Source organism: Aethalodelphis obliquidens, unplaced genomic scaffold, assembly GCF_003676395.1.
Source record: "Aethalodelphis obliquidens isolate GAN/ISIS:26980383/991018 unplaced genomic scaffold, ASM367639v1 scaffold7, whole genome shotgun sequence".
Classification (NCBI taxonomy): Eukaryota; Metazoa; Chordata; class Mammalia; order Artiodactyla; family Delphinidae; genus Aethalodelphis; species Aethalodelphis obliquidens.
In genome coordinates, this window is record NW_020837951.1 from 12,436,930 (window position 1) to 12,463,442 (window position 26,513).

Sequence of the window (26,513 nt, forward strand, 5' to 3'; positions counted from 1 at the left end):
GCTGCCTCACGCAGCTTTGGCAAAACCTAAGCCTTGTGAGAGCTGAGGGCCTGAGGCCAGGAGCTCTTTGCCTGCAGGCCTCAGCTGGGGTGAAGAGCTCATGACAAAGTCATCGCTAAGCCAGGGGGAGCCATTTACAAGGTTCTCCCGTGGCATCCAGACTGGCAGCTATGTGAAGGCAGAGACTGTGTCCTCGAAGCTCTCGGTCCCCCAGGGCCCAGCCAATGTCTGCCACAGAGCAGGTGCTCAGGGAACGTCTGTGAACAGCATTGCTGTAACTACCCAGAGTGCACCCATCACCTCCTACTGTGACGTCAATATCATTGTCCCTGTTTGATAATAACTCTTTATCGAGCACCTCCTACATGCCAGGCAATGTGCTAAGCACTGGGGACACACAGAGCCTTTGCTCTCGAGGAGCTCACAGTCAGCTCCTCGTGAGAGACACTCATGACAGAGCTGGGGGAGTGGATCGTGGCTGCTGTGATTTCTCACGGGGAGCGCTTGCCTAGTCTGGGAATTCAGGGAAGGGTCCCAGGAAAGGGGCATTAAGCTAAGACCTGAAGGGTGGGAAGGAGTTATTTGGGTGAAGTGAGAGGGTTAGAGCATTCCAGGCAGAGGGAAAGGCAAGAGCTTTTCTTGGAGGAGCAGAGAGAACATCCGAGAAGGGTAGGGAGCGAGGGATGAGGCTGGGGACCTCGCAAGAGCCAGAGCACGCTGGTCATTCTAAGAGTGTGGAACCTCATCTTCAGGGTAGCGGGGCGGCACTGGAGGGCTGGTGGCAATCAGATTCACGGTTTTCAAAGATGAAAGTGACCACAGAGTGGAGAATGGCCCAGAGGGGGTCAAGCGTGGATCTTAGGAGATCAGGTAAAGAAGGGCAGAGGATGGAGGTCTGGAATAGGGCAGCGGCAGAGAGGATGAAGAAACTCAACTTGGCACATGGCGGTGCTTGGTAAATATTTGTTTAATGAACAAATGGATATACTTTAGAGGCAGAATCCGTAGGACTAGGTGATGGATTGCACATGGAGGTATGAGGAGGCGGGATTAGGCTTATCTCGGCTGGGGGTGGGGGGGAGTGACAGTCTCTGGGGGAGCAATCCTTGGGGGAGAGGGGGCTGGTGAGGAAGATAATGAACTCAGTGCAGATTGAGGGACAACCAAACGTAGGTGTTGGGGAAGCTGGATGCAGGAATCTGAGACTCAGGGATTTTGATTTCAATTTGATTTCAATTAAATGAAGGCTTAAAAGTGAAATCACCTTGTAGGGAGAAGGCACAGAATGATGACAGAAGAGGGTCTAAGCCAGAGAGCCGTGGGGAACCCCCAAATTAATAATCAAGGGGAGGAGAAGCTGCAAAGGAGACGGGATAGAAAGAAAGTGGGAGAGTGAGGTGTCAGGAAAGCAAAGGGAGAGAAGGAGTCTCACCTGGTCAGCTCTCCGATCCAGGTCACAAAGCCAGGGTTTGCACTGACTGACTCCGACCCTGAACGCCTTCTGGAGGTTTCTGTCCTCAGGGAGGTTGAGCTGCCCAGGCTCATCCAGCTACTGAGTGGGAATGCTAGGACTCCAACCCTGACCTTCCAGCTCTCTGCTCTGTCAACTACACCACATTATCTCATGGTAGGATTTTTTTTTTTTTTTTTACAGTTTGCAACATCATTTTCCCACGTTTGGATATGTCGTCTGGGCTGTGCCGAAATCTCGCCTTTTGAGGTTCCGCTGGCCTCACCCGAGCCTCAGAAACACAGGATGAGCCCCTTAAGCTGCCAGAATCCAGACTGTAGCCCCGCTGTCGCCCTCTGTGACGGAACTCGATCTTTGCAGGGATATAGCGTGAGGCAGGGGACCTCAGAGAGGAAGACATGGGCTCCCATGGGAGCTCTGCCACTGGAAACATGTTTGGACTACGTGGACTCAGCTTCCTCCTCTGTGACATGGGACTAGGAAGGCAGACATGGCAGGGCCATCTGGAGATTCTATGAGACAGGGATCATAGAGGGCCTCACCCGGCACCCGATACACAGAGCACACGCTCCACTGGTGCTGGCCCACGTTGGTGCTACAGCTGATCTGATGAATGACAGCAGCTGAGATGTACTGTGCACCTACTGCGCGTGCAAGACACTGCTGTAAACACTTTACACGAGTGATCTTATTTATGAGACACGTGGGGTAAATGATGCTATTGTCCCATTTTGCAGGGGAAAAACTGAGGCACAGAAAGGTGGAGGCACGGCCCTTAGTCCCCGGCTGGTACAGGCGAGCTGAGATTTGAGGACTGGCCTCTCTGATTCTAGAACCTGGCGCTTCTGCATTCTGTGACCCTGCTCCGTACTCCTCCCCTTTGGGTGGGTTACTTCAGTGGCGCCACAGCCCAGTTATTTAGAACCATTTTTCACCTTCCTCTCTGTTTGGGTGTGAAGGGAAAGAAGGGTGCCTGGGTACCTGCAGGCTTCAAGCCGTAGCAGATCTCAGTGTAAAACCTCCGATCGTAGGTGTCGCAGTAATGCCAGTGCTCAGCGTCATACTGCAGCCCGTCGGAGAAGGTGTACGTGCCCTGGAAGGTAAGGAGCACACGCACAGGTCTGAGGAGCCCACAGCCCACTTGCCAAGAAGGACGAAAGTCAAGGGAAGGGGTGGCTTTTCCATTGCCGTGGAAAAGAAGTGATAAGTATCACAGCTATCACAGCTGTGGTGATTAGGAGGAGTGGTTAGGAAGTCCTGGCACCCAAAATATGCAACTCAAAATATGCAATGCTGTATATTTAATAGGGTTGATTCAATGAAAGTCGGTGAGATAGTACATGAAAAGCATTTGACATAGGGCTGGCATATGGTAAACAGTCAATAAACGTTACTATTATTCTTTTATTCTTATCACGGCTTGAAAGTTCAGAGCCCTCAGTCATGGCTCTTTGTCCAAACATGTACATTCAGCTTTTGCTGCCTTAGTGCTAAAGGAAGCCTCAGGATGTAGACATCGCATTGGCCTGGGCATCAGGAAACATGGGTGGAAATTCCAATACTATTAATTCACTGGGTGACCTTGGGTAAGTCACATCCCCTTCCTGGGGCTTAGATTCTCCAAGCTGTAAAGCGAGGAGTGTTTCTTAACCTTTTTTTAGGTCATGAGCCAGCCCCTGTACACACCCATAATCCCACGAAAGTTACAGATCCTTTCTCTGGAGAAATTATAGTCACATGTACACAGAAGCTTTTGTATATAAATTGGGAGATTTCATTGACTCCCTGAATTCTACTTGTAGCCCACAAATCCCAGGCTAAGAACTGACTTAGATGATTTATCATGATAGTAATGGTGGAGTTAACATTTATTGAGTGCCTACTGTGTGCCAGGTACTGAGCAGAGTGCTCACATATATTGCCTCATTTATTCTCATAACCACCCTAGGAGATGCCTAGTACTCTCATGGCCGGTGGAATCATGGTCCCCCAAAGACGTCCACGTCTAATCATTGAACCTATGAATGTGTTCACTTTACATGGCAAAAGGGACTTTGCAGATGTGATTAAGTCAAGGACCCTGAAGGGGGGAGATTATCCTGGATTATCCAGGTGGGCCCAGTGTAATCACAGGGGTCCTTATAAGAGGGAGGCAAGAGGGTCAGAGTGAGAGAAGACGAGGTGATGATCAAAGCAGAGGGAGAGGAGATGTGATGATGGAAGTGAAGGTCAGAGGGACGCATGGCCACGAGCCAAGGAATGCAGGCAACTTCTAGAAGCTGGAAAAGGCAAGGAAGTGGATCCTCCCACAGAGCCTCCGGAAGGAATGCAGCACTGCTGACCTATTGTAGACTTCTGCTGTCCAGAACCATAAGATAATAAGTTTCTGTTGTTTGAAGGCACTGAGTTTATAGTAATTTGTTACAGCAGCAATATGATACTAATACAACCATTGTTCCAGTTTATAGACAAGAAACATGAGTCTCAGAAAGGGGAGGTCATGGGCCCAAGGTCACACAGTTGGTGGCATAATAGGATTCAAATTCATCACGGCCTGTCCAGGAGCCCTTCTGGATCCAGAGGGAGAGGATTCCAGAGCCCTGAAGATCAAGAGGAGGGAGAAAAGGGCAGCAGAGGGGGAGGGCAGGGTGCGTGTCAGGGGGGCTCTTCCTGTCCGAGGCTTTACCCTCTGCAGACTCCCTCCCCAGCTGATTACCTTTACAACCAATCCTTTCTCCCAAATGGCATCATATCGGCTCCCACCGGGGAAGTACAAGGTTCCTTGGCCATGAAACATGCCGTCCTTCATTTCCCCAACATACTTTGTTTCGGTAGGGAGGATGTATTCGGCTTCACCCTCCATCCTGTAAGGACAAAGGGAAGTCACTGAGCCCTCATGGCAGCTGGAGGATCAGAGCTGGCGGGTTCAGGAGAGCCAGCAGGAACCTCAGGGTCCTTGGACGTTACTGTCCCAGCAATATTCTGTTCAGAAACAAAATGTTTGTTTCCCTCAAAGCTCAAAAGTAAGAGGGGCTGTGCGTCGAAGGGGATGCAGGGTTTGGTCTATTTGTTCTCCCTCTCTCTCAGGTAGGGACTGTCCTGGAGTTTACACTGCCCCTGGAAGCCCCCCTTGGGAGGCCCAGGGAGGGGAACAATGCGTCCAAAGCCACACAGTAAGCACTGTGAAGCAGAGATGGGGGCCAGGTTTCCTGGTAGCTGATGCTGGGTCTTCCCCGTCCCCCACAACCAGCCTACCCCTGCCCATTGCGCCGTAAGTAGGAAACTGGGAAAAGTGTGAAATTTAGATAGGAAACAGGAATTCGAATCCTACTTCACCATGCTCTAGATGTATCATCTTGGAGACTTTCCTAAATCTCTCTGTTTTCCCTCCTTCCTTTGTTCCTTCCTTTTTTCCAAGAAATATTTACAGAACACCTGCTATATTCCAGGTGCCTTGCTGAGTCTAGTCTGTTGGATACAATACTACAGACACAACAGTGACCAAGGTAGATGCAGTCCTTGTCCTCGGGGAGCTCACAGTTCAGTGGGGGACACAGTTTAGCAGTTATATAATGCGTGGTCAGTGCCATGTAGAAGACAGGCCCCCACCTGAGCACGGGGCAGGGAACCAGCTGGACCACTTACTTCACGTGTGAAATGGCTGAGATTAATGCCCAAGATTAACCCAGATACTGGTAACAGTTTTCCTAGTAAAGGGCCTGACATATAGTGAGTGCTTAAGAAATATGCTTTCATTCATTCCTTCATTCCTTCTCCATTCTTCCCCACTAGCTGGAATTTACCTCTCCTAACTCTGAACTTCTTTGTGGTTTTGTTTGTACCTCCGTTGGACGCCTTGTACTTTCTGCATTGCATCGTAATTGTATACCTCATCTCCCCTATTTAATCAAAGCTTCTTGAGAGGAAGACCTTGGTATCCTCAGCTCCTAGAATTATGTTTTTTTAAATAGGTGCTCGTGAACATCTACTAAGTAAGGAACGAAGGAAACAGAAGGGCCAGCGGACTTCCTGAGTGGATGACAGAAGTTGCCGCTGTGACAGAGGCCCCAAGCAGGAGAGCGCTGTGGTTAAGTCACAGCTTCTGAGCCGGGCAGGCCTGGAGTCCAGACCTGGCTCCACCTCTCCATGCCCGTGTGACCTTGTGTGACCTCCACCTTTCTAAGCCTGAGTTCCTCATCTGTAAAATAGGGATAATGATGACACCCCTGCCAAGTTGTTGCGTTAATGGCTATGAAGCTATCATAGAATGCCTGACGTATAGAAGACCTTAAAAACCATTTTGCTTTTACTTTGCTGCAAGACACAGAAGGAAACAGAACTCCTCTTCTTCTTTTTTATTTCTTAAAATTTTTTTTTTGGCTGCATTGGGTCTTAGTTGTGGCACGTGGGATCTTCGTTGAGGCATGCGAGATCTTTCGTTACTAGCGTGCGGGCTTCTCTCTAGTTGCGGTGTGCGGGCTCCAGGGCGCGTGGGCTCTGTAGTTGTGGCACCCGGTTCCAGAGTGCGTGGGCTCTGTAGTTTGTACCGCACAGGCTCTCTAGTTGAGGCGTGCAGCTCAGTAGTTGTGGCACGCGGGCTTAGTTGCCCTGCGGCACGTGGGATCTTAGTTCCCTGACCAGGAATTGAACCCACGTCCCCTGCGTTGTAAGGCGATTCTTTACCACTGGGCCACCAGGGAAGTCCCTCCTCTTCTTCTTTCCTCTACCTCTTTGCTTGAGATCACATCTGTCATTTCTAAACATAGTCTCCATCTAAGCCCTTCTCTGAGATTTGGCATCTCCCCTCTTATTATTTTTTTTTACTGCAACTTGGACACTATTATTCAGACCACCTACAGACATCTCCAGCCCACCCCAAATAGAACTCATCCTCTCCTCCCCCAAAGCAGCCGAATCTTCCAAGTTCAAAGCCTGGAGGTGGGCTCTGGGCTGGGATTGGAAGCAGTCTCTGAGTGGGACCAGGAGCCAACCAGCTGCCGACTCCTGGCAATGAAATTGCCCAACTTCTAAATTTTTCTCTTTCCTGCAGCCCCGCTGCCTCTGCCTTGGCCCGGAGACCTGGTGCCTCTTACCGAGACAGTGGCAATGGGCTCTGACCTGATCTCCCCACCTCCACTCTGCTTCCTTCCGTCCCTCTTTCCATCCTTCCCTTCCTCCTCTCCCTCTCCTTCCCTTCCGTTTTTTCTTTTATTCACTCAAGGTGAAAAGCCTTCATTTTTTATATGTATTTTTTTGGCCATCCCATGCAGCAAGTGGGATCTTAGTTGCCCCACCAGGGATCGAACCCACGCCCCCTGCATGGGAGTGCGGAGTCTTAACCACTGGACCACCAGGGAAGTCCTGAAATGCCTTCATTTTAAATTCAAAGTAAATTAGATAGAACAAAGAGAGCTACTTTATAATGAAGACATCAATCCTTAACAAGGATATGATGACCATATCTCAAATATTATTCATTCATTCATTCTCTCATTCATTCATGTGGCTAACATTAACTGAGTGTGTGCTAGACAGATGTACTATGAGGAGGGATACAGAGATGAAATAAATTAGATTTCCTAATGCCCAGCACTACCAAGGGTCTAACAGTGGCTCTTCCCACCCACAGAATTGTGCATGGTGTTCAAATCTCTCTAAGTAAGAGCACAGCCCCCCTGTCTAGCTTGGGCTCCCACTCTCCTCCAGGCACATTCTACACTCCACCCAAACTGAACTGCCTGCTCTTTCCCTTATAAGCCCTCTGAGCTATTGCTCATGCTGTTCCCTTTGCCTGGAAGCATTCTTCACCTTGCATCTCCACCCACCTAGATCCTACTCAACCTTCAGGGCCCATTTCAAATATTGTCTCCTCCATGAAGTCTTCCGGGACTGCTCCAACTAGATGCATCCTCTACAGGGGCTCAGCAGCAGGGGTCTATAGTAGAAAGCACATGGGCTCTGAAGTCAGATCTGGTTTTCATCTCTGCTCTGTCAAATGCCAACTAGGTGACTTTGAGCACATTATATAATTACCTTGTGCCTCACTTTTCCCATCCGTATAATGGGGATGATTATATCTATCTCATAGGGTTGCTACGAGGAGGGAAATATTCAAGCAAAGCCACTATCTGAAATTATCTTCTCATTTATCTGTTTGTTGGCAGTATACCAACTAGACGATACGCTTCACAAGAGCAAGAATCTTGACATTTTTAATATTCTTATCCCTATATCTAAGACTGGCATTTAGCAAACACACATATATACGGGTATACATGGAATGGATGTATCTCAGCTCTGCTGTTTATTAGATATGCGTCCTTGAGCAAGTTACTTCACTTCTCTGGATCTCATTTTCCTGAACTGTAAAATGGGAATAAACGTTCCTATCTGAAAGGGTTGTCCTGAAGTTTAAAAGGCATAAAGTTTGTGAACATGTCTGGTACAAAGTCCTTTGCAGAGGCAAAAAGACCGCCGGCTTTTCCCAGTCACGGATGTTGAAGACATAGTGAATCAAACGAGGTCCTTACCTCCCATCTACAAATTCCCCAATATATTGGCTCCCCGTGTACTCCATGGCGCCTGCCTCTAGCTCCCAGCCGTTGGGAGACCAGAGTCTCGGTGTATTCCGCCTCACTATGACAACCAGAAGGGATAGGCGGAACCGAGGCGAAGCCCCACCCCCAGGGTCCGCGGAACTTCCTGGCTCTGCGCATGCTCTGTGGCTCGCTGTTGGGCAGAGCAGTGCGCCTGCGTGCCACCGCTGCGCATGCGCACACGCTACGTGGCCCACGGCAGTCGGAAGGGGAGTTCAAGGAGACGTGGGCGACGCGGCGGCGGGCACCTCTTCGGGGTCGGGGCTACCGCCGTCATGCCCGGGATAGTGGAGCTGCCCACTCTGGAGGACCTGAAAGTGCAGGAGGTGAGGCTCGTCCGGAGGATAGGCAAGCGGGGCACAGGGCTACAGCTTCCCGGGCCTGGGCCCAGCCCTGCTTGCACTCCTCGGACCCTGGGCCCCGGATCCCCCATCCCCACCCCATGCCCCCAACACTTACACAGGTTGACCCTCGGAGGCCTCCTGGTCAGCTCGGGGAGACCCATCCCTAAGTAGCTCGAGAACTCTCCTCCCCTTCCCCGCAGCAACCTGCGTCTCCTTTACGTGAATAATAGTACTTTTTATTAAGCACCAACCAGGGTCACTTTACTTACTTCATGTCACTTAATACTCAAACCTCCTTGCGAAGTGAGTGTACAACCCCGGGTGCTCCAGTCGAGAGAGAGAGAGAGAGAGAGAGAGAGAGAGAGAGAGAGAGAGAGAGTCACCTTAAAGTAGCATCGTCGGTGCAGAGTGCATTGGAGTGGAGCTAGGAAGCCGCAGAAAAAGGAGATGATATTGGAGAGTGAATTTGCTAACAGCCTGGGAAAGTGTTTGGTAATAGGACATTTAAAGCATTCATTTATTCAAAAACTCTCATTTGAATAATTACCCATACACTGGAAAATAAGAGAGATAGTCCCTGTCCTCATAGAGTTTATAATCTAATAGGGAGACAGAAACATAAAGAGGCAATTACAGTACAGTGTAGTTAGTGCTATGAGAAGTGAAGACCGATAATACTAATTACAGCAGACATGATCAGGCCTTTTCTAGATGTCAGGCAGGTTGCTAATTACAGACATTAATTCATAGGGTCCTTCCAGCAACACTGTAAGGAAGGGTATAATCGATCTCTCCATGTTACAGATAAGGAAACAGGTCCTGAGAGAAGTGATTTGCCCAAGGTCACATGGTAAAGCTGGCATGTGAACCCAGGTCTGATTTTAAAACCCATGCTTTTAAACTACCATATTATGGGCAAAAGCTCAAAAGAGCGAGAAGGCTTAGCAGAACCTTTTGTATTTTGTGTTTTGCTTTTTGACATGACTCTTGTTGGTGGAAAGCAACAGTTGCTGAGCCGGGAGAGGTACCTTGGGCTGAGGCAGGGCTGGAAGCGACTTTCACAAGGCCAGACTGAGCAGTTTGGACTTCATCCTGTAAGTGAGGTGGTGGGGAGAGGTGGAAGATTTTAAGGCAAAAAAAGTGCCAGGACAGGACTGGATAATGAGGCTACACTGGAGGAGAGGGAGGGGAAGATGAAAAATTACATGCCAAAAATTATATCCCAGGCCCTGTGTTAAGTGTTTTACCTGCATTATTTCACTTCATCTTATATGCCTGTGAGAATGGCAACTATTATTATATTATTTTAATTATTATAATAAAGTGACATGTACCAAAAGTTGGGGGTGGGGACGTGTGGATACTGCCAACAGACAGTTTGTTTCTTGCCCGACTGTGAAGCTGGGTTAAGACTTTGAGCTGCTGTGTTTTTCACTGGCGCTTTAATTTGGTTCAGCAGTCATCTGAGGTTCTCTTCTTGCACGTGTTCTATTTCTGGAATAAATTTGCCTTTAGAGTTCACACAGTTGAATTGAGGAACAGATAATTACATAAATAGCTAAAATACAAAACCAAGTATGATTAAATGCTACAGAAGAGGGGCAGGCATGGTTTAAGAAAAGAGGGTAGGATTTGAAGTTGTATCTAAATTCTAGGCCTAACTCTTCAGTTACCTCGATGAGTCACTTTTCCCATTTGCAGACACAGTTATTTTATTTGTAAGTTCTCTGAGGCTATGAAGGGAACAGAGAAAGCACTTCTTGGGTATAATGTAAGACTTGGCTAAATGTCATTTGAAGAATGGCATTTACAGGCAGAGATGGAGAGAAGAACTTTCTAAACAAAGCAGGATCTGAGCAAAGGTAAGCAGGTGAGGCCAAAAATGGGTTCCAGGAAAGTGAGTTCAGTGTCCTAGAGGACAGCCAGCACCTTTTTAAAGTCTGGTGGGTGAGAAGGCCGGAAGGATAGTTGGGATCCGAAGGGTTTGAATACTTAAGTAGAAACTTAGGCCTTATTCTGCGGTTAAGCCTGAATCCTTCAAGGGTTTTGTTGCTAATTTGTTTTAATAACAGAGTAAAATAAGAATTGTCTTTTAGGACAGCAGCTCTGTGAAGAATGGTTGGAAGAGAGGAATAAGAAAAGCAGGAAACCAATAACTGAGGAAGATATTATTGACCCCAGCATGATTGGTGACTGTGCTTACAGAGAGGAAAGAATGCATTTATCTAGAATTGATCCGACTTAGCAATGACTTAGATATCAGAGGCAGCAAAGGTTGAGGAATCGGTGTCAGATTTGCAACTTGACAGAACTGGGGAAGCCAGAAGGAGTGGGTTTGAGAAGCAAGTTAAACCCATTTGGGACCTCATTGACCTTCAAGTTACATGACACATGCCTATGGAAAATTGGTCAGAAGCTTTGGGCAGGAAAATCCTTGTACACATTAACGATTTTGAGTAAAAATAATGGCCAATATTTATGATGTGCTTCTATGTGCTAGGCACTGTTCTTCATATCTTTAATGTGTGTTAACCGTGACAACAGTTCTATCAACTAAGTACTATCATCCCCCATTTTACATAAATTAAGCAAAATACAAAACCTAGTATAAATTAAGTACTACAAAAAAAAAAGGTGCAGATCTGGTTTAAGGAAGAGAGAACAGGACTAGAAGACTGCTCGTAGATTGTGGGACTTTTTCTGCCTCTGTTTCCACACCTGCAGACCATCTAAACCTGCTGTGCAGTGAGGCTGTTATGAGGACAGATGAGGAAGGGCATTGAAATTCTGTGTTCTTTGAGACAAAGGGAGCTGAATGAATCTGAGAGGGTATTCACAGTAAGCAGCTGTGAAAGGCTGTGGCTTCTGTTGGAACTTGTCAGTATTAGTGAAGAAGCAGGTGAGGGGTGGTGGTGACATCTGGAGTTCTTTGCCTCCTCAGTGATGCAATGGGGAGAGGCCTGATTGGAGGTCACACTTTCTGGTGCTAGTTCTGCACTTGCCACTGACTTGCTGCGCCATCTCGAGCACATTGCTCCTTTTCCTTAGGAAATAAATTCAGTGAGTGGTTCTCAGCCTTGATTTCCCTGTGACAGGGCGCGTGTTTTATGTGCTCCACAACATGGGCATAACCTAGATTGGGATAAGACCTCTACACTCGTGGGGAAGTAAAGCAAAGAAAGCCATAGGCTTTTCGGGGCGTGGTAGCTGTGAAGGCATCGGAGTAATTAAATCAGCCATTTAAAGATGTTTTCAGACATTTGACAAGGAAATAAATGCAGCTAACTTAATTTTTTAAATATACTAAGCTTTAAAAAAAGTTTGCGTCTTGATTTTTCAGTCTCCCAGCTCTTTACAGGTAACATAGCAAGCGAACGTGTACCACTCGATTAACGTAAGTAAACTATTATCAAAAACTGGAATACAAAATTTTACAGATTTTTAAATGAGCATATTAGAATTGTCATGGCAAATTTCACTTACATCCTAAATTTACCTTTGCTTTGATAATTGGAACAGTTGTAATATTAGTAGTCATAGTCATAACTTTATTCTTCTCTTCCTATAGTGTGTAGATGAATTATCTCTTCATCTTTCCTTGCCTTTTATCTTATTAAAAATATTAATAATTTAATCTAAGCTGTGTGAAATTCCTGAAAAATGAAATTATAAAATTTTTATTGTTATAAAAATAATAATTATAAAATTATTCTCATGTAAAAGTTCTTAATACATATTTGCAGATCAAATCCAGGGGTATCTTAAGGCATAATGCACTAGGACAAACTAGATTTTATTCTAGGTACAATGAGTCAGTTTTAGAAAATCTGTTAATACTCTACATTACATTTATAGATTAATGAAAAAGAAACCTGAAAATTTCAGTCTTTCCTGGTGGAGGAAACAACAGTGCAACAAAGCCATTTATGGTTAGAAAGAAACTTCCCTAATGAGGAACGTCCAACAAGTATATCCCAGACACCAACAGCCAATATCATACCAAACTACTTTAAAGTTTAGAACAAGGCAAGGACGCCTACTGCCATTGCTGTTTGTCTGTATCATCCTGGGAAGTTTTGGTCAGAGCATTAACATAGGGAAAGAGAAGAAGAAGGAAAAAAAGATATAAGTGTCAGAGAGGAAGGGAAGCAGTTTTTATTTGTAAATGGAAGCTTTTCTCTTAATCCTCTTGAGTTTCCTATTAGAACTGACAAGAGTTCAGTAGACTGTGGTTACAGAGAAGATACAGTGTAAAAACAAGCAGTAACCAACTTGAAAATCTAAGGGAAAAATGTCCCATTTAGATAGTATCCAAAATGTGAGAATACTGAGGAATAAACAAGAAATATGCAAGTTTCCTGTATGAAGGAAACTGTAATTTTGACCAAAGAAAGTGAGAATGAGCTAAATAAATGGAGAGACGTACTGTGTTCTGGATGAGAAGGCATCATTCATGTATTCTTAACTCTCTTGTAACTGTTACCTCCCCTGCTGCTGGCACAGAGTGAGTGCTTGACAGCTCCTTGTGCTGGGGCGCCGTTTTGGGTGCTTGGTGGACCATGGTAAACACCACCTTAATTAGTTTAACTTAGGGAGAACGGACATCTTTACAGTAGTCGACCTCTGTTAAAAACAAAATGCCAGGGCTTCCCTGGTGGCGCAGTGGTTGAGAGTCCGCCTGCCGATGCAGGGGACATGGGTTCGTGCCGCGGTCCGGGAAGGGAAGATCCCACGTGCCGCGGAGCGGCTGGGCCCGTGAGCCATGGCCGCTGAGCCTGTGCATCCGGCGCCTGTGCTCCGCAATGGGAGAGGCCACAACAGTGAGAGGCCTGCGTACCGCAAAAAACAAACAAACAAAAAAACCCCAAATGCCTACCCTCTTGGAGCTTACGTTCCAGTGGTCACAGATAGAGTGACCACTGGTGCTAGCTTATCTAAGATGATTAGGGAAAGACTGAGATAAAATGTGAGCAGAGACCCAACAGTGTAACAGTGCCCTTTCCTTTCTAATTTGTTGTGTAACTAGACTTAGTACAATTCCAATGGGAATTATTGGAGGAAGGGTGTTCATCTGTAAGAACAGCCAGAACGGTTTTGAAAAGGATGAATAGTGAGGAGGATGGTCTTCCCAGACAACGAACAGTAATTCAAACATTGTGGTATCAGTACAGGAAGAGGTGGTACAGAAAAGAGGCTAGCAGGACCCCTGCTGCAGCAGCTGCTAGACAGGCTCTGGACTGTACCGTGAGCTGGCTGTAGCTACTCTGTGCTTCTCAAGAAAATGTGCTGGGGTGCAAGTGAGTGAGACTGACACTGTCGTAGGGATGGCTGCCTTGGATATACTCTATAATTTTAAAAAGTTCACAGATTTGCTTCTTTATTATTAATAATAACTTGCTAAGCTAGATGCTCTTACTCATCCCTTCCAGTCTCTAATCTTCTGTGAGTCTGTCATCTTCTGGGAATCTTATATATCCTCCACTGTTACTTTTATTCCTGGAGAGGAGACTCGTCAGTGCTCCTCAGGGTTGGTTCCTCCCCGTACATCCCAGAAGCCTCCATCTTCCTTCAGAGCTCCACTTTCTCTCTCATAAAGATCTAAGGATTCCATTCGGGCTGCCATTTCCTTATGTCTAAAATGGGGATGGGGATGGTAATATCAGCCTGATGAGATTATTACGAAGGTGTGGAAAATCATACATGTGAAAGAGCTCTGTGGTCTCTGAAGCACCATAGATCCTGAGGGATCATTACAGAGTCCCCTGTCTTTAGTGTTCTTGGCAAAGTCAGAACGGGGCTACCTTCCTGTTCCCTCTATCTTGACCAGCATGAGGTGAGGTTAAGGAAGTGGTGTCCTGGTACAAATCTGGTCCTTCTCCTCTGTTCCTCTCCCCAGGTGAAAGTCAGTTCTTCTGTGCTGAAAGCTGCGGCCCATCACTACGGAGCTCAGTGCGATAAGCCCAACAAGGAGTTCATGCTCTGCCGGTGGGAAGAGAAGGACCCGAGGCGGTGTTTAGAGGAAAGCAAGCTTGTCAACCAGTGTGCCCTGGACTTCTTTAGGTAAGATCTTTTCACGTCAGTGCCCGCTGGTTGCAACATCAAGGTGTATGTGTCTCCGTGAACATCCAGCTAATTAAATGGAAGGATAAGTTTACTAATTTTAGTAGGGAATGGAAGGCTTTGCGGTCACATAGACCAAAGTAGAGCACACAATAAATGAGAGTTCTTTTTGCTCTTTATTACTTGGCACTTTTTTTTTTTTTTAAAGTATAGTTGATATACAGTGTTGTGTTGGGACTTCCCTGGCGGTCCAGGGGTTAAGACTCCATGCTTCCAATGCAGGGGGCACGAGTTCCATCCCTGGTTGGGAAGCTAAGATCCCACATGCCATGTGGCCTAAATAAATAAATAAATAAATAAATAAATAAATAAAATTACAATGTGTTAATTTCTGCTGTACAGCAAAGTGATTCAGTTATACACATATATATTCTTTTTCATATTCTTTTCCATTATGGTTTATCACATGATATTAAATATAGTTCCCTGTGCTATACAGTAGGACCTTGTTGTTTATACATTCTATATATAATAGTTTGCATCTGCTAATCCCAAACTCCCAATCTTTCCCTCCCCCATCCCGCTTGGCAACTATAAGTTGGTTCTCTGTATCTGTGAGTCTGTTTCTATTTTGTAGATAAGCTCATTTGTGTCATATTTTAGATTCTACATATAAGTGATATCATATGGTATTTGTCTTTCTCTTCCTGACTTACTCAGTATGATAATCTCTAGGTCCATCCATGTAGCTGCAAATGGTATTAGTTTATTCTTTTTTATGGCTGAGTACTATTCCATTGTGTGTGTGTATGTGTGTGTGTGTGTGTGTGTGTGTGTGTGTATAGACCACATCTTCTTTATTCATTCCTCTGTCAATGGACATTTAGGTCACTTCCATGTCTTGGCTATTGTAAATAGTGGCGAGTTCTTTAATCTCCGTGAACCCCAACTTCCAAATTGTAGAGTAATACCTATCATCAGATTGTTGTGAGAAATTTGAAAAGGCACATAAAAACAGCTTAGCACAGGGCTTGCTTATAGGCATTTACTAGATTGTTATCATTATCATTACTACAGAACACACAGTTATGATGGAAAGGAAAGGTGTTCAGAGTCAAGTGTTGAGGTAGGCCACTGTACTTGATATAAGTAAAAAAAATCCAAATTATAATTGTGGAAAAATGTTTTAACCATATTAGTCAGAACTCTATTAAAAAGGACAGAAACTCAACTCAGAGGGAATTGGCTCATGTCACCGTTAAGTCCAGAAATAGGACTGGCAGGACTGGATTCAAGGGCTTAAATAACTTCACACCTACTTGGTGTCTTTTGGCTTCACCTCTTATCCCCCACCCCCCGTTTCTTAGTCCTGCTTTTCTCTGTCAAATTCATTTTCAAAGAGACCCTCTCCTTGCTTTAGCAGCAGTGGCCACCAGCCAGTCCAAGCTGCTGTGCTCCTTGCCTAGCAGACGCAGACAAAGAGTGCCACCCGGTAGCATGAGCAGTGGTCCCTGGACTGAGTCTCATTGGCCTGGCGGGTCAACTTCACGTGCATATCTTTGAATCAGTTGTGTTTCAGGAGATAAAATGCTGTGAGTGGTCAGGCCTAAAGTGGGGAGTAGACTTAGATTCATCTAAATCACATTGCCGAGCGATAGGGAGGGGTTGTTCCCCAAAGGAAAATTCGAAGGATGTTCCAGAAGAATAGAGAATGACTGCTGGCTAGGCAAAACCTTACAATGACGCTAGAGGAAACAAAAATTGCTTCACACAATAGCTGCTTTCCTTCTTTCTTGCTTCTGCTGTCTTTGTCCACGTGCAGAGATATTTTTGTGCTTAAAGTCATGGTGTGTGTACATTTGAAAATTCATTTTTTCACTTGAAACTATTGGAAACATTCTTTCAAGTTGCTCTGTCTTAATGATCATCATTTTTCTTGGCTGTGTAATATTCCATCAGATAAACCAGCCATAATTTTGTTATTAAACATCATTATTGATTGTTTTGGATAAATCTGCAGTGATTACATTTGTGTAGAGATCATTTTCATTTTATAATTAATTCCTTGGCATGAATTTCCCAGCAGTGAGATTATTCTTTAAAAGGTTTTGAACATGATTTATGGCTCTTGAATTACAGTTGGAAGTTGGGTCAGTTTATGCTGTCCTCAGCCTGTATCCTGGTATCCGTCTCCAGCATTGCATATTATTTAAATACTTGATAGGTACAAAGTGGTGTTTTACTCTTGCTTGAATTTGCATTGATTTGATTGCTAATAAGGTGGAATGTGTGTTCCTTTAAAATTTTTTTATTTTCTAAGAGAACTTTGGCAAAGTATTTTTCCTTTGACTCAGAGGGAGCATGTTTAAGTGGAAAATGTTTGGATTTCACAAGCTCCTGAGGTGCTGAACTAGCTTGCTGTAAGCACTAGTAGGTAATTGTCTATTAGTGTGGGTGCCAGGTAACAGAGCCCAGAACATAGACCTAAGTACCAGAGTGATGGTTTGCAGCCTTTCTTCCGCTGCAGCGTATTGGAGGAGTCCAAAACTCCAACTGGACACGGTTGCTCACCACCATCGCGATTCTTAAGTCGAAGCTAGGGGGGTGCAATTTTGTGTACCGTAGAAATGCAGGTCGTTGAGGCTAGAGGTAACCCAGAAAAGCTCCCGAGGCTTTGACATTCCTTCTTCCTTCCTCTTAACACATCCCATCACCCCCAAGGCTATACTCAAAATACCTGCAAAGGGGGCTTCCCTGGTGGCGCAGTGGTTGAGAGTCCGCCTGCCGATGCAGGGGACGCGGGTTCGTGCCCCGGTCCGGGAAGATTCCACATGCCGCGGAGCGGCTGGGCCCGTGAGCCATGGCCGCTGAGCCTGCGCCTCCGTCCGGAGCCTCTGCTCCGCAACGGGAGAGGTCACAACAGTGAGAGGCTCGCGTACCGCAAAAAAAAATACCTGCAAAGGTATAAGAAACTGGTGCCCCTTGGTGGCCTCCCAGGAGGGGAACCGAGCAGGAATGGAAAGCCAGTTTTTCTTTATGTATTTCCTTCGGCCACCTCCGAGGTTCTTCCCGAGACGTGTTAAATACGATTCCTGTGTTGAGTGTAGCTAGATTCTTCGCGTGTGACAAGCAAATACTTCATTATTATTCCACCGGGGGAAGGAGGTGCTCCACGCTTCTTCCACTGCCTGAAATATGGCTTTTACATAAAATAACAGTATTTTATTCTCATTTGACTTTGCATTTATTTGATTACTAGCAAAGCTGAATGGTGAGAGAAGGGGAATTTCGCAAAATAATGGAGGCTTATCCCTTTTATACACAAAAGTTAGTTTTTCTTCAGCCATTTCTGGTTACCACAAAATGAATTATATGCTATGTTGCTTCTTAACAGAGAGCAAATATAATTTAACTTTCTTCCTAATGACAAGGATTAATCTCTGTTTTTGTTCAGTGCCTGAATAGAATGAAGTCTTTTGAGCTTTGGAGGCGTGTGGGGCAGGTTGCCTCTACACTGATCGACCCCAGGATCAGAAGATCCTTGTTAGTTTGTGAATTTGCTTTTTATAGTCTGTCTCCTCCTTTGTCAATGTCTGTCACCTCTGACTTCTGTCAGCATGCCCATCTCTGAGTGCGCCTCCTTCTCTTCTAAATTTGCGAAGTGGGTAATCTTTAGATTGGATCTAAGAAGAATAAATAGGTCCCAAGTGAGGAGTTCTAAGTGAAATATATACGCCTTAGACCACAGTCTTTTGACATTTCTATTCATTTGTTTTTGCTACACAAAGAAATTAGGTCTTATTCCTCAGAAATCTTTTTTTCCGTATCGTTTCTCAACCTGAGGCTCTCCAAGGGGTCTTGTAAGTGAGGTAAGCGTACTCCCGTACCTTTCAAAAAGCAAGGCTGTGTGTATGAGGTCTGCACCAAATTTTTCCCCACTTTTTTGTTTTTCATCGTTTTGCAAAGAGCTGCCCCTAATCAAGCCCTCTTTTCCAGGCAGATAAAGCAGCACTGTTCGGAGCCTTTTACAGAATACTGGACCTGCATCGATTACTCCGGCTTGCAGTTATTTCGTCGGTGTCGCAAACAGCAGGCGAAGTTTGACGAGTGTGTGTTGGGCAAACTGGGCTGGGTGCGACCCGACCTGGGGGAGCTGTCAAAGGTAACACAGTTTCCTGCTGCTCTCTCCCTCTCTCTCTCTCTCTCTCTCTCTCTCTCTCTCTCTCTCTCTCTCGCTCTCGCTCTCGCTCTCGCTCTCGCTCTCTCTCGCTCTCTCTCTCTCACTCGCTAAGGGTGGGGAAAGGCAGGGGGTGGAATGGGTCTTCTGTGAGTACAGATCTGATGTGAGAAATCCAGACTGACCAGTCAGCTTCATTAGGGAGTGGTTATACACAGTCCAGAGGGAGTTTATTTAATAGAAGTGTTCCTTTAAATAGCTCGCCCAGCATGTGCAGATTGGTTTTTGATTAATTAGCTAACTGAAGAACAGAAGGGAGTAGATGAGGATAAACAAAATGTTAGGGGCACCGTCAGTTGAAAACATTGAGTTTATTGTGGGGAAATAGGTTTGAGGTTATGCCACATTTTTCAGGAACATACCTGAGATTAAAAAAAAAAAAAAAAAAAGTAATGCCTATAGTCTAAAAAGCTTGTTTCTCTGTTCTTTCTCCCATATTTCCTGTCTCAGTTGTGACACCACCATCTGTTGAACCCTCAGAGGGAGAAACCTGAATGTCTTGTTTCTTCACTTTGCACTCTTTCTTCCTTTATCCAGTCCTCAATTCCTGTAGCATCTCCTGGAGTATTGTTTTGAATCCCCTCACTGTCCCCCACTTCCTGGACAGGAGTTCTTAACTGGGCTACGTGCATTTCTGGGAGGGGAGGATGGATCACTATAGGCGTGATCTGTGTGGAAAATAAGTCAAATATCACTTTCCTTTAAAAAAAAAAAAACAGCTTTTCAAGGGGACTCCTATTTGCTTGCAAAACAAAGCATCCCCTCCATATCCTGACATGCCACAGCCCTTTGTGATCTGACCCATCCCTGGCTTCTTAAGCATTGTCACCCTCCATGCCCTCTGGGAAGCATAGGTAGCAAGGCATGGCGGGAAGAACTCTGGTTTGAATGGAGACTGAGAGTGGATTTGAATGGTAGTTCCCTGACTTAATTGCTGTGGGTCCTTGAGCAAATTTCTTAACATTTCCTATCCTACCCCATTTATAAGATGGGACCAGTCTTAATCCCTGTTTTTCTGTGAGGATTAAGCTACGGAGCCTGTGTGAATCCCCAGCACAGTACCTGGCACATAGGTCCACAGTTAGTGTTTGTTCCCTCCCTTTGTGTGTGGCATCTGTGGATAGTTGGTTCTTAAGCTTTTTGCCATAAGTAGAGGAATGGTTAAGCAATTTTTTTGTGTGTGTATCTGGCATATCTTTACTTCGGATATCTTCTTTGCCACCAAACAAATTATTTTATTTATTTTTATTTAAAATAAATTTTTATTGGGCTTCCCTGGTGGCGCAGTGGTTGAGAGTCCGCCTGCCGATGCAGGGGACACAGGTTCGTGCCCCGGTCTGGGAGATCCCGCGTGCCGAGGAGCGGCTAGGCCTGTGAGCCATGGCCGCTGAGCCTGCGCGTCTGGAGCCTGTGCTCCGCAACGGGAGAGGCCACAACAGTGAGAGGGCCGCATACCGCAAAAAAAAAAAAAAAAAAAATTATTGAAATATAGTTGATTTACAATGTTGTGTTACTTTCAGGTGTTACTTTCAGTAAAGTGATTCAGAGATATATATATGTGTATATATATATACACATATATATATATTTTTTACATTCACTTCATTATAGGTTATTACAAGATACTGAGTATAGTTCCTTGTGCTATACAGTAGGTCCTTGTTGGTTATTTATTTTATGTATATAGTAGTGTGTATATTTTAATTCCAAATGAACAGATTATTTTCAATAGTTGATAATTCTAAGCTGGAAAGTGGTGGGACTTTTACATAGAATCGAGAAAACTACCGTTTCTCATTTCTGTCTCACGAAAGGAGAATTTACAAATCACGTTGTTAAGAAAGCATTTTTATTCCTGACTCTTTGTAATAACATTTTTAAAAACCTATAAAAGGAAAACGTACTGTTATCTGAACTCTCTTTAAAAGTGTATCTCTTTAAGAGGATTCTCAGCTTTAGTTATACTTAAGTTCAGTATTCGGTCTCTTTCTAAGAAGGGTCATAATTGGCTGCACAAAGCCTCCATTTTAGCGTCATTCACTTGTGCATTCTGGTTCCACTGGCTTGCGCTTCCCTCCTGTTTGCCCCCAGTGAATTCATACTCACTCGTCCAGTCTCAGCTCAGGTGTCAGGTCTGTCTTTGAAGTTTCTGGCTCTCCTAGGCAGGATTGCTCTCTCTCACCCATAATTCCATTGTCCTAATAATATTAATATTGAAAATAACTAATGGAGCACCTGTTCCATACATCAGGTGCTTCATGTATATTACTCTAATAACCCTAGGAGCTACTACTAGCTCCGTTTTACAGATAGGAAATTGAAGGTTAAGTCAGGTGCCCAAGGTCATTTACCTAGTCATTAGTCTGACCACATGCTTCTGCTCCTTTTCTGTTTTGAGTGTGGTGCAGAAGAGGAAGTTGCTTTATTGCCCTTTCCCCAGTAATTTGTCCTTTGAAGGGGTCCTTTTATTTTTTCTAGATTTATTGCATAGACATCTTGAATTCCTTAAAGGAGCTTCAGATGCCAGCTGGAGGCATTTGGAATACTCTGTCAAGCAGTAAGGAACCATTAGTGATCTCTAATTATAGCAGAGAGATGAGAAAACTGTTTTAAAAGCAAATAAAAAACTATTCTGGACTTGTAGTCAGAAGACTGGGGTTCCAGCTCCAGCTCTTGACATTTGCTGTGTCTTGATCTTAGACAAGCCAGCCATCTCTGCTCCTCTTCCGTGAACTCGAGATAATTATGCCTCAGAGGGTGGTTATAATAAGAATTATGTGACTGTGTCCATGAAAGCTCTGTTCACAATAGATGGTGTTTGAATTTGTACATCTGGGAAGATTGATCTGGTCACAGTATGTGGAGTGGCTTAGGAGGCCACCAGATAACAAGACTACTGATAACCACGGCCTTCTGTCTTTCTGCCTCTCTGGGCCTGTTTCCTCATCTTTAAAATGAGAACAATTTCTGCTGGGTTTCTGATGGAGACTTCTGTGGGTTTCAGTGGGTGTAAAACACCATCCTCCTCTCTCCCCGGGACCCCAGTTGGCTCCCTCTCTCGCCTGGCCCATTGGCTCAGCGCCCCCGTCTAGCTTCTGCTCCTTCCGGCCTGGCCTGCAGACGTGAGTAAGTTACTTCCCTGCCCCAGTGGCACCTGTTGCCCTTGGGTTAGAATTCAAGCATCTTTGTGTGTCGTTCATCACCTGGCTCCCGTGTCTCAGTGTCGAGCATTCTGTGAGAGCACGGGCTTTGGAGCAGGCAGATCTCACTTCAGGTCCATCCACCGTTAGCTGGGGGGTCCCAGTGAACCTGCAGGTTGACCTCCGAGGAGTGTGAGAGTGAACTGGAGTAATGCGCTTGGCGTCACGTCTAACAACAGGACGTGCTTGGTGAGGGGCTGCCTCTCCCTGCGCTCTGCGCGCGGCCCGTGCTTCGGCTGCCCCAAGGCCGCGCCCCTGTCTCGGTGTGCACTGTTGGCTTCCTGGAAGGTCTTTTCCTCTCCAATCTTCCTGGTTGGCTCCTGCTCACCCTTCAAGAGGAAAGTAAACGTTGCCCCCTCAGAGCCAGGCCGAGGACGCGTGGCCGTGCGGAGGAGGCCTTGCTGTCCTAGCGCTCATTCGTCTCTCGGTCACCGTGACCGCTTAGGAAGGCCTGGGTGCTTTTCCGGGCTGACTCCTTCACTGAGGACAGTGTGGATCGTGCTGTCTTCCGTATCCCTAACTTCTTCCATGTGGAATGACACAAAGTAGGCCTTCTTCAATGTTTATTCAGGGTAAGTGTGATTTGCTAGGGCTTTATGGATGGGGAGTGGCTGAGGCAGCCAGGGCGGAGAGGAGACCCCAGGAGGTGGGTTCATGCTCACAGCTTCTCCACCTGCCCCTCAGCTCTGCTTCTCCTCTTTTACCCGCTGCAGGTCACCAAAGTGAAAACAGATCGGCCTTTACCAGAGAATCCCTATGACTCAAGAGCAAGGCCAGAGCCCAGCCCTGAGACGGAAGGAGATCTGAAGCCCGCCAGACATGGCAGCCGCCTCTTTTTCTGGACCATGTGAAGATGGGTCCGTGGCCCACACCCAGTCATGCACCCAGGCAGCGGTGATGAAAACTCTCCTGTAGTTTCGTCAACCGATAGAGGGCTCTTTCCAGAATCACAAACATTAACAAAAACATTAATTTATGTGACTTGGCAGTTATTCTATACCGTTTCCTGCCCATTAAAAAATTTAAAGGAAACAGTTGTATTTTATTATGTTTTATATAACCTTTTGGCCTTTAAAGATGACTTCCCCTTGCTTTTTGTGCTTGTGGTCCTGCCTGTTCCTTTCTCTTTGCTTCAAGTAGGCATTTGCCGGTGTGGCAGGGGAGCCGTGTGGGATCACAGACAAATGGCTGTAAAGGAAAGGCTTTGTTACCTGCGACAGCGCCTCGGGGCCAGTGTGGGTTCACACATTTTGAAGTCTCAACTTTCTTTCTTCCCATCCAACCTCTCTGACAAACAGAGTTCCCTGAAGGTCACACAAGGGAAGCATCCAGGATAGGAGAAGTACAGAAACACGAGCCTCGTGACTCAGGCCATGGGCGGGGCTCCTGGCTTGGTCTTCTGCAGTCTCGCTCAAAGTTCCTTAAAGAACCAAACTTCCACCACTTCCCCTTGATATCCCATCCTCAAGCATTATAACCCAGATGTTTTTCCTGATAGACAAGGGAGTTGGAGGCTGAGCTCCCAGCTCCAAAGCCAGGAAGTCGGGAGGTCTGAGTGTCAGTTCCAGCCTTGGGTGTGTTTCTTAACCTCTTGTGAGAGGTTGAATTTGAGGACAAACTAAAGGGAACGTGCTTATCTACCTCCTGGGCAGGTTAAAGCCACAAGTATTTATAAAGCTCTTTGGTTCAAAGCACTGTTACGTCTTTCTTTTCCCTTTCATTCAATTCCTTTTTCACTACTAGGCTATTTCCTCTCCATCTGACTGGGGGTCACTTTACACCTTCTGGTCGTGGCCTTATATTGCATGTGACCCTGCGTAAGTCTCAGCTCCCTGGGCCTTGCTTTCCCATTTGCAGAGCCCTGGAAAGCAGAGTTGTATGGAGTCTTTATAAAGGCCTTTCCAACTCCTGGATACTCGAAGTGGGGAGATTGCAGTGAGGCATTAGTCTGTTGCCCAGAGTGTTAGGACAGAACACAAAGCATTGGAAGATGAGCCTTGCCCCCCACCCAGTTCTGACCCCTCATTTGGGAGCATTTTGGGTAAACCTTACTCGTCTGCAAAAGCTTGCCAGCCACCGTTGCCTTATTCTCCAATTTCAGAAGAAAAAGAATAGATTCTTAAATTTTTAAAACAGCTAAGGCAACACCCGTTAACCCCTTGCGGGCCCAGTCATTGGAAGTCATCCCTGGTGGGGAAAGTAGAAGCAGGCCTGCAGATTTGTTCTTACGATAACCTCAGACTATGTTGCTTCCTAGGTTCTTTCTGCAAAGGAAGCTGGGACTTGCATCAGTAATAACAAATATTCATTGAGCCCTGTGCCTTGTGCCCAGTGCTTTACATGTGTCAACTCCTTCGATGCTCAGAGCCCTTTGAAAGAGTTTCTGATATGTCATTTCACAGGTGGAGGGGCTAACGCCTAGGGAGAGGTTAAGAAGCCCCATTCCTCCTTCCTATACGAAATAGTGGATGTGGGATACAAATGAAAATCGTCTGGTTCCAATGGCCGCATCCTTGTCCTTCAAAGTCATCAGTGGTTCTCAGCCTTGTCTGCACGTTGGAATTACTGGGAGGCCCTGAAATACTGATGTTGGGATCCTACCCCGGAGAGGTTCTGATGTAATTTGTCTGCACTGTGGCCAGGCCGTGGAGGTTTTGAAAGCTCCCCAGGTTGCTCTAAGGTGGAAACCAAGGTCTAGGGCCCCTGATTGATTGAAGCAGGTCCGAGAGGTTAAGTGCTAGTAGGTAAGTGGCTGAGATTTAAACCCAGATACGCCTGATTCCAAAGCCCTTAGTCTTCCTCTATTCCGACGCATATACATCACCTGAGGTCTTATTAAATGATTCTAATTCGATAGGTCTGGAGTGACATCTGAGATTTCTAGTAAGTTGTTGGTGCTGATGTTGCTGGTCCGTGGACCACACGTTGGGTAATGAGGGAATAAACCACGGTATCTGAGCGCAGGATCTATGATTGATCTATCTGGCTGCAGTGTCTAGCGCCAGGCCCTCCCTGGAAGTTAATTCTCTTCTTTAGAATCAGAGCAACAAGTCTTGAACTGTTAATGGCTTCAAATTCGACTCTAGGATGTTTTAACTTTTGCCCAAGTTGGACAGAAGTTCTTGCCTTGCCTCCTCCTTGCTCTGAATTCCTTGAACGAAGAAATTCACTTTGGCTTTCCTGTGTTCTTGATGGAATCACACCACATCATAGCCTTCTAGGACTGAAGAGTCTTAAGTAAAGACAGAATTCCTAAAATCTCTCACCCCAGACGGGGTCACAATTTCAGTAGGGAAAAAGGTCACAGCACAATTTGAAAGCAGTCGGCGCGAAGAATCTCTGAGCAGGGCGTCAAATAATAGAAAGTCTTCCTGCTGGTTTGGCTTAAGAATAATGAGGCTGACTCCTCACATTCCCAAAGGAAAGTTATCTGCCCCCTTTCCTCTGCCAAGCCTGTTCCTGTCTTCCCTATCGGAGGGAATGGCGTCTCCATCCTTCCAGTGTCAAAACATGAGATGCTCCCGTGACTCCCGCGCACTGCTCTCCGTGTTCCAGTCCCACAGCAAGTCCTGTTGAGTTCCTTCTATAACCTTTCACGTCTGTTACTTCCTCTTTTATCTCAACTGTCACTGTCCTAGCCTGGTTTTGTTCCCCTTGGCTTGGGTTATCAACACCACTGCCTAACTGGTCTCCCACCGCCATCTCGCCATCCAGACCAGGCCCCAACTTGCTGCCGTGCCTCTGCCACTCGAAAACCTTCAGTGGCTCCTGAATGGCTATTAACTAAAGCCCAGATCCTTACCGGCATCCTGACACGCTGTAATCTGCCCTTAGCCTGGCCCATTTCCTGTACCACTATCTGACTCCTTGTCACAGACCCTACAGTCGCCCAAATGCCATCCCTCAAGAGTGTTTTCCAACTTCCAAATCTTCACTAATGCCGCCACCATCCACTTGCCGGGAAACAATCCTGCCCCCATCTCTGCCTCTTGAAGGTCGACCCATCTCTCAAGGCAAACACTAATGCTGTCTTCCCCAGGAAACGTCCCTTCCTACAGCCACAAGTGCTCTTTCCTGCCCCTTTGTTCCCATGACACAGTATGGCATGAGGGTTAAGCACAAGGACTCTGGAGTTGGGCTGTCTGGATCTGAATCCAGGCTCTGTTGTTTCATAGCTGTGTGACCCCAGGCAAGTTACTTAACCTTTCTGTACTTTCTTTTCCTCATCTGTAAAATGGGGGGAACAATGATAGTACCTACATCCTGGGACGGCTCTGAGGATTTAATGAGGTTTACACATGAAATGCTTTGTACAGTGTTGGCAAATGGTAGCAATTGTCACAGCACTCTATTTGAGTAATGCCTGTCATGGCACTGGGTGTTATCTTGTTTCCCCTGGTCTTAGTACTGTAAGATCTGGCCTTCTGTCTTATTTATATGTCTATATTCTAGTGCCCAATACATGGAAGACATCAGAAAATGATTAAACTATACCCCACGTTTATCTTTCTGAAGAACTTCCAACCCCCCTCCTTGCTATAGAGCAACAAACCAACACATTAATTATGTAGAGATAGGAGTAAATCTTTTTTTTTTTTTTTTTTT

General features: G+C 45.8%; 2 protein-coding genes across 4 annotated transcripts in view; one reads left to right on the forward strand and one right to left on the reverse strand.

Moving 5' to 3' along the window:
* The window catches only part of MORN5 (MORN repeat containing 5), a 33,467-nt gene extending 25,375 nt beyond the window's left edge, over positions 1-8,092 (reverse strand). The window contains exons 1-3 of one of the 2 annotated variants that reach the window (XM_027104959.1): positions 8,002-8,092; positions 4,188-4,335; positions 2,453-2,564 (exon numbers count right to left, since the gene is read on the reverse strand). In XM_027104959.1, the coding sequence (XP_026960760.1) occupies positions 2,453-2,564; positions 4,188-4,335; positions 8,002-8,048 (307 nt within the window). In that variant the 5' untranslated portion in view covers positions 8,049-8,092. The remainder of the gene's footprint in view (positions 1-2,452; positions 2,565-4,187; positions 4,336-8,001) is intronic. The other variant, XM_027104960.1, reaches the window with a different exon arrangement.
* A 116-nt stretch (positions 8,093-8,208) lies between these two features.
* NDUFA8 (NADH:ubiquinone oxidoreductase subunit A8) lies at positions 8,209-22,940 on the forward strand. Of its 2 annotated transcripts, XR_003432512.1 has the most exons (5): positions 8,209-8,393; positions 14,308-14,471; positions 18,468-18,633; positions 21,713-22,480; positions 22,622-22,724. XR_003432512.1 is itself a non-coding variant. In XM_027104961.1 (4 exons), the coding sequence occupies exons 1-4, from the start codon at positions 8,241-8,243 to the stop codon at positions 22,757-22,759; spliced, it is 621 nt and encodes a 206-aa protein (XP_026960762.1). In that variant the 5' UTR covers positions 8,209-8,240; the 3' UTR covers positions 22,760-22,940. The 2 variants fall into 2 exon arrangements, 1 of the variants encoding a protein (XP_026960762.1); XM_027104961.1 differs by lacking the exon at positions 21,713-22,480 and having other exon boundaries at positions 22,622-22,940.
* The last annotated feature ends 3,573 nt before the right edge of the window (positions 22,941-26,513 follow it).